Here is a 12286-nt window from a genome sequence, read left to right on the forward strand (position 1 = left end):
TGACGTTACGTTAGTTACATTAGGAACTAAACCAGCTGCTCTTGCAAGCAAACCGTACAGAATATGCATAGTGGTCACTTGTCGTGGTAATTTGTTGACAGTATTACCCAACATCCCATTATGTCGCGTTATAGATTGGTGGCCAAGAAAATGTTAAGATAGTAAGTAGCATTCAAAATTCAAGATTACAATAGAAAAGAGAAAAATTGAAGTGGTAAGCTAGTGCATGTCGCTAGTGGCACCATTTTTGTAATCACAAGTCAAACTCGGCGTTATTTCATATATGAACGAGGAAAGTAGGTCGGGATTGGTAACAGCAACTTAGATATAATGGTTATTGTCGAGCCTTCGACTTTAGTCGAAAAAGCGAGACTAAGACCCTGTTCACACTAGCATTTTTTTGTTATCGATCTAATTTGAATCGATCTAATTAAAACCAGTTAGCGTTCACATTATCTTTAATCATATCGATCACTATCGGTCTAATATGAACCACTGCGTTCACACTACAATTAAAAACGCAATCGATCTAACCTTTTTGCCCGTAAAACTGTTAACACTGTACAAATAGAACTGATTTATCAAATTCATGTGCTGATACACTGATACACACACTTGGGAAAAAAATTGGATAAAGGTATTGTTTCTCTTGAATCACAATTTAAAATGTTGATACTGGTGTTATTGCAGTTTTCTTTAATTTTGAAAAAAATAACTGTAGCAACGAAGTTACAACACGACGCCGGAAATACTACGGTTCCTGCAAAGAAAAAAATTAACATAAGAAAAGAAGACACAGATTTCGCAAATATATGCTATGGCGAAGACAACATATTGACAGTTTGTTTTAAAGGTCTTTTAACAGAGAAATATGGGTTAAACAACGAACCTCTGAGATAGTTTTGCCGCTATACATGCGCATACGTTATTTTCGATTCAATCGTACTAGTTTAAACCGATATCTGCGTTCACATCTAAAGTAAGATCGGTTTACTTTAGATCGATTCAAACTAAACTACCTCTTTTGGTGTTTTAGTTAAGACCGATTGAAGATCGATGCAATGCGTTCACATTAGCCCTTAAACCGATCTAAAGTGAACCGGTCTAGTTTAAATCGATAAAAATGTACTAGTGTGAACGGGGTCTAAGCGATCCTATATTCCGTCGTAGTCGGTGTCGCCGTCGTCGTCTTCGGCGGCGACCACAAATATTCACTCTGTGGTTAAAGTTTTTGAAATTTTAATAACTTTCTTAAACCATACTTGATTTCTACCAATCTTGGACAGAAGCTTGTTTATGATCATAAGATAGTATCCGTGCAGAAGTAAATTTTGTGAAAATAAAATTCCATTTTTTTCCGTATTTTTCTTATTAATTTTATTTTGATAACTTTCTTGTACTATTTTTAACTTGTATCAAACTTGGACAGAAGCTTGTTTATGATCAAAAGCTAGTATCTAGAAGGAAATTTTGTTAATATTTTGTACCTGTGTATCTGTATTTTACTTATAAATGTACATAGTTTTTCTTCCAGTTAACATTACATCCAGTCTGCTGTTAAAGTTTTTATACGCCCGTCTTTTAGACGGGACGTATTATGGTATACCGTTGTCCGTCCGTCCGTCCGTCCGTCTGTTCGTCCGTCTGTCCGTCCGTCGTCCATACTTCGGACAATAACTCAAAAACACTTTCACCAATTTCCATGAAACTTTGGTGAATTGTTTATATCTATTGACGTAAGCTCCCTTTCATTTTTTTTTTAATTTCAGATTTTAAGTTTTGGATTTATGGGGCTTTATTCATAAAAAGGGGGGATTTTCAACACTTCGGACAATAAATCAAAAAGGCTTTCACCAATGTCCATGAAACTTTGGTGAATTGTTTATATCTATTGATGTAAGCTCCCTTTCAATTTTTATAAATTTCAGATTTTAAGTTTTGGATTAATGGGGCTTTATTCATAAAAAAAGGGTTTTTTTTAACACTTCGGACAATAACTCAAAAAGACTTTCACCAATGTCCATGAAACTTTGGTGAATTGTTTATATCTATTGATGTAAGCTCCCTTTCAATTTTTATAAATTTCAGATTTTAAGTTTTGGATTTATGGGGCTTTATTCATAAAAAAAAGGGGGGATTTTTAACACTTCGGACAATAACTCAAAAAGGCTTCATGTCCATGAAACTTTGGTGAATTGTTTATATCTATTGATGTAACAAATAATACTTAATAAAATCTGATGAAAACATAAAATTTGTAAAATCTTTAGTTCAATTTAAAACATTAAATTTCTTGTAAAAAATAGGTTCCATGAATGTCATACGTTTGTACTATTATTGAATGGTTGCAAGGATGAAAGCACATTAGCAGTCCCTGAGATACTAACTGTTCCCTGAGGCATATATCATTTTTGATAACATTTTTACTATCTAAGCTATGGATAAAAATCAAATACTGTTTTTGCATATAGGATGTTTTACTCGTGTTAAAATTGGTTGCAATTGAAATCACAAATGATACCTTAGCATTGCAGCTTTTTTTTTATAGAGTTCGATTTCGGTGGAAGGGTTGAGCGCAATGAAAAATGTTATAAAACATAACTAGTCTACAATAGCACATAATAAGTGAACAAGTGACAACATGAAAATCCTAACATGTGACTAAATATTCCTTAAATGTTAAAGGGTGTCATTTTATGAAAAAAATAAGGAAATCAAGTCTCCTAAACATTTATCAATATGATCATCTTGTGAATAGTCTAAACAATAAAAAGGTAATAATCATTATCCACCATATTAAGCACCATTTGAACAACTTTTGCATACATCTTTGTATAATTTAGTATGGATTCCTTACTGTGTTCAACAGAATCTAACTATGAGCAATATACCCCAAGAAAATTACCTTCTTTCAAACTACTATAAAATTTGGAAATCAGCCATAGAATTACTAAAACCCATAATCATATATCACTTTCCTTATATTGCATTGAAGACTTCTTTGTTATATGCCAATGTTAATGATATATTTTTTTTTATGCAAAATATTGAAAAGCTGAACTAGATTTAATCATCAGTGTCTTCTTCACTGTAATCACTGTCCTCATCATCAGAAAAATCCACATTTTCATTCTCAAAAGAGGCCTCCTCATCATCAATGAAATCTTTATCTTCATCATCAATGAAATCCTTACTTTCATCACCTACTTTTTCATTTAGATCATAACTTTCAGTAGAGTCACTTTCACCATCTTCACTTTCCCTGTTGTCTTCTTGCTGCTCCTCATTGTCATTGTAGTCTTTTTTGCCATTTTTATACGCCCGTCGTCAATGAAATCCTTACTTTCATCACCTACTTCCTCATTTTGATCATAACTTTCAGTAGAGTCACTTTCCCCATCTTCACTTTCCCTGTTATCTTCTTGCTGCTCCTCATTGTCATTGTAGTTTAATTTGCTATTATTATACGCCCGTCGTCTTTCAAACAACGGGCGTATCATGCGCTAAAGCGCAGCCCTTTATTAAAACATTTATTATATTCATAAACTATCCTGGATTTTTACCAAACTTGGACAGAAGTTTCTTTCAAAGATAGTATCAAGCGGAATATTTTTATTGATTTTTTCCCTTTCATTTTTGTTGAGCCTGCAATTTTCAGCAAAAGTAGGCGAGACACTGGATTCCGCGGAACCCTTACAAATTTTTATATATAGTGACAGCGAAAGACTTGAGATGAATTATTCTGTTTTATCTGGGACTATTATACTAAGTATATATTAGTATAATAGTCCCAGGTTTTATTCAAACCTCAATGTAGCTAACTTTAGAAATAAGCTTAACCAATTTTTATTTGAAATAAATAATAAGATGTGGTATTAGTGCCAATGAGACAACATATTTTGTTTTATCAATATATGTCTTGTTGTAAGTTTCCTCCTCTGACATAATTTTCAATTTGTTGAAGGCGGTCACTATATGGTAGAATAGAATAGAATAGAAATCATATATATATATATATATATATATAAAATTTGCGAAAGCAAATTTACAGATCTAACATTGTTGGGTTGATGTTTAGACGAGTTGTATATATATATATATATATGAAAAACGTTAAATGAATTTATGGAAACAAGCTATAATGATTTACTTTTTAAATTGTTATTTGTATGGAGAGTTGTCTCATTGGCACTCACACCCCATCTTCCTATATCTATTAACCAACTTTCATTCAAGTTATATTTAAAATCTTTTAAATAATTCATATTAAGCAATAAAGATGCATTGTTTTGTTTTATTTAGAATTAAACTAACGTTGGAATGAAACTTAACCAACTTTCGTTTAAGTTACATACAAAATGTTTTTGAATAATTTACATTTATACTGGCCCGGATTGACCTCTGACATTTAAAATTCAATTCTGTCCTCTAAATTATCCAACTTATTTTTAAATTGTAGACAATCTGGCCATATTGAAAATCCTGTACGCGTGGAGTTCCTTGACGTCTTTACAAAGAACTGCCTCACAAAAGCCTATATTCACAGAACTGCTTAGAAGATTACAACTTCCAAGACTTTATTTGGTATGAAAGAAATTAAGTCTACAATTATTTAGAAGTATAAATTATGCACAGTGCTGGTTAATTTTAGAAATGTTCAAGTGATATGAAAGTATATTTCGCTGAAAAATCAAGATCCAATAATTTCCTCTTATATGCATAACATAATAAGTACCTAGCTCAGTCGGCAAAATGTCATTTCAGATCATCACTCAGAACTTTCCCGTTGAAGTCCTTAACTAGGAATTAGAATTGTAATGAGTTTTCTATCTATTTCTATCTATGTTTATGTTTATATCGCTTATCGGACCATCGGCAGTATTCGAAGGTCAACTTGGTAGTTCATTTTAGATGGCGTCTAGACTAAAATACACACGTAAAGACGAGACATATTATCAAGCCCATACCTGTAAATTGTTTATTTTAGACTTTTTAGTATTCGATTTTTTTTTTATATTTATGCTGTTTATCAAATATGAGAATTTGAGTCAAATCGGCGAACATCATGAATTTGACAGCTAGTGCCCCTTTAAAGGAGGGAGATGAGTATACTCCTGAATCAGCCACTCTTTATTCTGTTAAAACAATGATAAAGTGCTTTCTCTACTTCTTGTCTGTAACTATTGTATAGGTGAGGCGGAAATCATCATGTGGTAAGCGAAGAGAGCCCTCCCCCTCAATATTTTCCTCAATGTATTAATATCTAATGAATGTCATCTTTAAACCAATTTAGCTATCTCCGTGTTTAAATTTAAATTGATTTGCAATAATATCCTGAGTGTCTAAATCTAATCGAACTTGAATTTCCAACTTCGATGAGCCGCTTTTCCTCTAAAAGCACATAATCAGTAGCGGATTTCGGGGGCGTGGGTTGGATGCCCTCATTTTTTGGAACGATCGATGTATTTGAATGGGGATATATGGTTGAAACCTCCCCTCTTTATCTTTTTTGAGATGACTGGATCCGCCCCTGCATAATTATAAGCAATATTGTATTTCATGCATTTTCATAGATATCAACTCGCCCTGCAACATTTAACTATTATACCCACAAATTTTATCAACGATTGGTAACAATAGGACAGTCCCACACGAAAATGTTGCAATTCCTAAAAAAATAATTAATAAATTCAGAATCTACAATCAAGACATTTAAATTAAAAAAGCTTCCAAATTCCATTATCCTGCTAAACACGGTACAGAAAAGATCGAAACTTTAAAAATTTCCCCAGGGGAAAAAATAGCTGCCATGGAACTAACTACTTGATGTCATCTTAAATTGCCCACTTTCATGGGTTCTTTCTGATTTCCAATCTGAAATCACCAATATTAAACTCATCTATCCACATCTAACTAAAAAAAAGGGAGTCGGACCTTTATCGGATGTTTTAAACTCGGGATTTCGCGATTGATCCTTTCAGGATCCGGGATTTTCTTTTTTAATTTCGGGATGTCGGAATTTAAATTTCTTTAAATCCGGGATCTCAGGCCTGATTTCATGCTTATAAGCCTGGGATTTCGGGATCAGGAGCACTCCGAGTCGCTCCGACTTTAACGTACATGTATAAATTCTAATTTTTCCTCTATTTTTCCCTTTTCCTTTTTCATTTATATTAATCTATGTTTTGTTATAAGTTACCCTCCTCGGACATAATCTTTAATTCATCATGAAGGCAGTCACTATTTATGAGGGGGGTAGGACCTTTATCGGGACTCCAGGATCGGGTGTTTTTAAGCTCGGGGTTTCGGGATCCGGGAATGTCTTTTTCGAATTTCGGGACCTCGGGATTTCGTTTTTTTTTAAGCCCCACTGATTTCGGGATCAGGACCCCTCCTACCCCCCTCATTTATGAAGTACTGTAGAAGAAAAAAAATGATTATTTTTTAGCGCATATCATAGAGGGGGGATAGGACCTTAAAATATCGGGACTCCGGGATCGGGTGTTTTTAAGTTCGGGATTTCGGGATTTACTCCTTCGGGATCCGGGATTTCTTTTTTTCAAATTTCGGGATCCGGGATTTAACTTTATTTAAATTCGGGACCTCGGGATTTCGTGTTTTTAAGCACGGGATTTCGGGATCAGGACCCCTCCTACCCCCCTCATCATACGAAGCAAAAGGCAAAATAACAAAAACACCTAACTACAAGGAAAACTATAATATGAAAGTCGCTTGTCAAATGTCAAAATCAAAAGCTCATAAAATTTAAACTATGAAATGGAAAACAACAGTGCTTTGTGCTGAGCTTTGTATAAAAAAAAGTGGAAATAACTTGATAAATCCGGAAAAAGCCTGCTTTGAAGCACTTGGAAAATAGCTTAGTTCGAATTTAAAAAATCACCATATTGTTCTATCGCTTTTAGAATTTTATTTTTAATTTAAATTTCCACATTTGACAGTCTTGGTTTTTTGGCAGTGATCTATCACGCATAAAAGGTGTGACAGCATTATATAAGATATTAATCGGCCGTGATTTATTTGGTTCTTGGTCGAACCGGATATAACTGAAGGTGAAGGAAAGGTCGTCTGCAAAAGACCGGAAGCAACTGTATCATCGGTCTGGAAATCACATTTGCAAGGTAATGCACTATAATTTTCTGGATACATCATCAATTCATCTGACTTTTAAATTTGTTTAAGGTGTCGTTTTTAAACAGGATTTGTCATTTGTGAATCATGACATACCTTCTTTAACAATAAACAAGATGTGGGATTTTCGTCTATGAGACAGCAACCCAACCACCGGCACCGGCCTTAATTTGACAATGGTGCACTTGATAAATAAATCTTTTTCTTCAACCAAAATAACGCAGTCCACTTATTGCTAATTATCAGATTACAGACGGTGCTAAGTGATACAATATTGTGCTAGAAAATATTTACTGGTGCAAATTTATACACCTTTATAGCGCTATTTCAGTATTTGGAGATCTGTTCCACTTGACCGTGCCGTTTTTCACGTCTTACAACAATCACTTTTCCATTCAGCATTGAGGCGTCAGATATTTTCTATTGTGATGTCAGAATTTTTCGGGAAACTTTGATATATATATTATATCCATTAATTGCGGAAAATAGCGATAAGGTGTATTGATAGTGACTGAGCTGGAGCATCCCTTAACACTATCAGTCCAATGATGGAGTCAAGGGATGCTGTAGCTCACAACCATTCCCAAGGTCACTGGGCTACATTAGTCGAAGGCCAGGTAAAGATCGTAAATGTCAATTAAACGATATGCCATTCTACTTCACTAGTGACAGTTTTTAATTTGTCCAAATATTATGTTTAAATGTCTTGTAAACAAAAATTCTGGTTAGAAATTTTTTTTGTTTAAGCCTTGGGAACTACTCAGTCTTCACAATGAACTGCAAAATCTACAGGCCCGGAGCTCAATTTTTGAAAATTTTTAGTTAGATTCTGTTGGCCTGTAGATATGATTTTTACAGGCCCGAGAGCAATTTTACCAGCCTGGGCTGCCTGGGCTGCCACTCAGCGTGAAGACTGACTACTGAATTGTCAGAACTTAGTGTCCGTAGCTGTGACATTTTGAAACGCTACATGTATTTAATTTTTTGCTGTGAAGCCTCCCTACCACATCACAATGCTCATTTCCAACTATTAAAAGTGACATCACATGACTTTGATGATGTAACACTAAATGTCTGCCATATTTAGTAAATTGGTTTGATGAAAATGGCATAGGTCCTTAATGCCCTTCATTAAACTTTTAATTTCCCATTAATCTGACCAGCTTTCTAAGTCTTGTTGCTCTTTGTCTTGGAACATAGACTTGCATGGTTATGCATTGTATACAAGTAACAAATAAATCTTCCTATTCTTAGACAGCAATTTCATGAATTCCGTGAACAAATGTATTACTTTGCTGCTATATCATGTATATTGTAATATCTGAAACATAAGTCTAGCGCTGGATAATATTTTCAACAGATAAATTGTTGGCAAATTACTTACTTCCCTAATTCCTTTAAAACCATGAATTTGTCATCTATGTTTACTGTTAGAAATTTCCAAATGGCAGCTGTGCAATTTTACCCATTCATACTTCACATGCTTTGAAGAACAGATAAATTTTATGTTCTCACTTTCTATTCAACAAATTTCTTCAGGTTGCATGTTTTGTATATTTTTATAGTAGCTTCTTCCTATATAAAAAAATAATAGTGTTACAGTTCTGTATATATATGTAAGTATCTAAGAGGTAAGCATGGTTCGCCTGACAAGTTATAGACAGCTGGGAGATACAAGTCTACTTTACACAATTATTCATTTGTTACACAAGAAACATATGCCAAACCAAATTACCTATACATGTTATACTCATCTCATGTACATATGTACAAAATGTATGATGTTATTTTGTGGTTTTGAAGTAAGGCTATAGGTTTATATCAGGATTCAGATCATTTTGCCAAAAAAAATAAATTAAAAAAAGGAATACATTTCAACATCATGTTTTTGTGTAAAATGTTTTCAACAATTATTTAAGTTTTGCTGTTTTCTTCAGAAAATATCTGAAAATATTCTTTCAGCAATGTTCAGTCATCCCTTTTAGCCACCAGCTCAGCAGATTAGTATAAATGCTTTCCCGGCTGTACAATTCATCTCTTGAATCCAACAGAATCTAACTAAAATTTTCCAAAGTACATTGTAAGCCTCAGGCCTGTAGATTTAAAAGTTTATTGTGAAGACTGAATTATATATATGTATGGATGCTGTCTTAAGCAGACAGGGGACACTGTTTGAAAGATACCTCGAAATTCTACATGTATCTTTATTTTAATTAATATACAAACATGTAAAATACCTATTATCTAATCAGGCTGTAATGGTGTCAGACTGCATGTTCATTGATGTTATTTCTTAAAGATTTTTTTCCGTCAGGCATTAGGTCTTTGTTTGAATTTTAATGTCTCTGAAAATGTTTTTAATAGTAAAAGGCTAACAATCATTGACAATGTCAATCCTTTGAATTTTGAACAAATCCCAAATTCTTGAGAAAATAAAGCAAAATGCATTCCTGAATTCCTGACAATGTGACTGGCTATTTACATATGAAGATTTTTTTTTGTAACTTCAAACCTATCTAAATTATTGCACTCCTTTTTTTGAAGAAAGAAAGAAATATATATATATATACATGTATATGTAATAAAATCGATCAGGAGTTGTCTCCCATAGACTATAAAATTATGTTATTTCTCCAGGTCAGTGGTTTCCAAAATAACTTTATGGCTTATTATCGGATTACTTTGTGTGAATGTATATTCATGTGTTAGTTTAAATGTCCTTAAATCATTCTAATCATTTACTATATGCTTTATTTTGTAATTCATTTGATTGGTTAATAAAATTATATTATCTGACAGCCTTCACAGTGGCGGATCCAGCCATTTTAAAAAGGGGGGGGGGGTTCCCAACCCAGAGTAAAGGGGGGGTTCCAACTATATGCTCCCATTCAAATGCATTGATCGGCCAAAAAAAAGGGGGGGGGTTCCAACCCCCAGAACCCCCCTCTGGATCCACCACTGCTTCATGATTAAGCCTGAAGCGCAATTTTCTGAAAATGTTAGTCGGATTCTGTTGGATTGTAGAGAAGAATTGTACAAGTCTGAAAACATTTTACAATCCAATACCATATGACTTGTGGTTAGGCATGAAGACTGTCATCTTATAAATGCAGGGCAAAATTAAATTACTCATATCTTGATGTCTTGCTTAAAAGGCTCTTCCTCCCCTCTTTAATCAGATATTAATTGTCCTTTCAGATTCCAAGTAAAGATTCATCCATCAAAATGAGTGGATCAACAGGAAAGATGCAGACACAAATGTCTGGGAGTAGTTCCAGTGGAAAGGTAAACTCATAATTATACTCGTCTTGTTGGTTACAGTGCATGTACATGTATGGTGTACCAATACCATGAACAAATTGAAGCCTTTCTGATTAAAACTCATATGTGTTCTACCATGTCTACAGCAGTGTTCTCCCAGGGGCATTATCAATGATTATCATGATTAGGGTGGCAAAAAGTGATATTAAATATCTGAAATTATTTTCTTATAGATTGTGTTACGGAGGTAATGTTTATTGTTATAATTTTTATACGACCGCAAATTTTGAAAAAATTTTCGTCGTATATTGCTATCACGTTGGCGTCGGCGTCGTCGTCGTCGTCGTCGTCGTCGTCGTCGTCGTCGGCGTCGGCGTCGTCGTCGTCGTCGTCGTCGTCCGCCGTCCGAATACTTTTAGTTTTCGCACTCTAACTTTAGTAAAAGTGAATAGAAATCTATGAAATTTTAACACAAGGTTTATGACCATAAAAGGAAGGTTGGTATTGATTTTGGGAGTTTTGGTCCCAACATTTTAGGAATAAGGGGCCAGAAAGGGCCCAAATAAGCATTTTCTTGGTTTTCGCACCATAACTTTAGTTTAAGTTAATAGAAATCTATGAAATTTTGACACAAGGTTTATGACCACAAAAGAAAGATTGGGATTGATTTTGGGAGTTTTGGTTTCAATAGTTTAGGAATAAGGGGCCAATAAAGGGCCCAAATAAGCATTTTTCTTGGTTTTTGCACAATAACCTTAGGTTAAGTAAATGGAAATCTATGAAATTTAAACACAATGTTTATGACCACAAAAGGAAGGTTGGTATTGATTTTGGGAGTTTAGGACCCAACAGATTAGGAATTAGGGGCCAAAAAGGGACCCAAATAAGCATTTTTCTTGGTTTTCGCACTATAATGTTAGTATAAGTAAATACAAATCTATGAAATTTAAACACAAGGCTTATGACCATAAAAGGAAGGTTGGTATTGATTTTGGGAGTTTTGGTCCCAACAGTTTAGGAAAAAGGGGCCCAAAGGGTCCAAAATTAAACTTTGTTTGATTTCATCAAAATTGAATAATTGGGGTTCTTTGATATGCCAAATCTAACTGTATATGTAGATTCTCAACTTTTGGTCCCGTTTTCAAATTGGTCTACATTAAGGTCCAAAGGGTCCAAAATTAAACTTAGTTTGATTTTGACAAAAAATGAATCGGTTGGGTTCTTTGATATGTTGAATCTAAAAATGTACTTAGATTCTTGATTATTGAAGTTTTTTTGGTCCAGTTTTCAAATTGGTCTACATTAAGGTCCAAAGGGTCCAAAATTAAACTTTGTTTGATTTCATCAAAAATTGAATCCTTGGGGTTCTTTGATATGCCAAATCTAACTGTGTATGTAGATTCTTCATTTTTGGTCCTGTTTTCAAATTTCAAATTCTACATTAAAGTCCAAAGGGTCCAAAATTAAACTAAGTTTGATTTTAACAAAAATTGAATTCTTGGGCCTCTTTGATATGCTGAATCTAAACATGTACTTAGATTTTTGATTATGGGCCCAGTTTTCAAGTTGGTCCAAATCAGGATCTAAAATTATTATATTAAGTATTGTGCAATAGCAAGTCTTTTCAATTGCACAGTATTGTGCAATGGCAAGAAATATCTAATTGCACAATATTGTGAAATAGCAAATTTTTTTTTAATTAGAGTTATCTTTCTTTGTCCAGAATAGTAAGCAAGAAATATCCTATTTGTGCAATAGCAAGAATTTTTTTTAATTGGAGTTATCTTTCTTTGTCCAGAATCAACTTAAATCTTTGTTATATACAATATACAATGTATATACACTTTTTACTACCAACTGATAAATTTAAATAATC

At 33.7% G+C, this 12286-nt stretch overlaps 1 protein-coding gene across 9 annotated transcripts in view; it reads left to right on the forward strand.

The window, feature by feature from the left end:
- The window catches only part of LOC139496346 (pyruvate kinase PKM-like), a 39768-nt gene continuing 27482 nt past the window's right edge, over positions 1–12286 (forward strand). For 6 of the 9 annotated variants that reach the window (XR_011657626.1, XR_011657627.1, XM_071284866.1 and 3 more), the window contains exons 1-2: positions 6960–7139; positions 10348–10434. Coding sequence is in view for 7 of the 9 variants with exons in the window: in XM_071284866.1 (XP_071140967.1) it covers positions 10375–10434 (60 nt within the window). In the remaining 2 variants the exon portion in view is untranslated. Of the gene's footprint in view, positions 162–4459; positions 4585–6959; positions 7140–10347; positions 10435–12286 lie in introns of those variants that run through there. The other 3 variants (XM_071284867.1, XM_071284871.1, XM_071284873.1) reach the window with 2 other exon arrangements.

The sequence above is a fragment of the Mytilus edulis genome, chromosome 11 (genome assembly GCF_963676685.1).
Source record: "Mytilus edulis chromosome 11, xbMytEdul2.2, whole genome shotgun sequence".
In the NCBI taxonomy this organism is placed as follows: domain Eukaryota; kingdom Metazoa; phylum Mollusca; class Bivalvia; order Mytilida; family Mytilidae; genus Mytilus; species Mytilus edulis.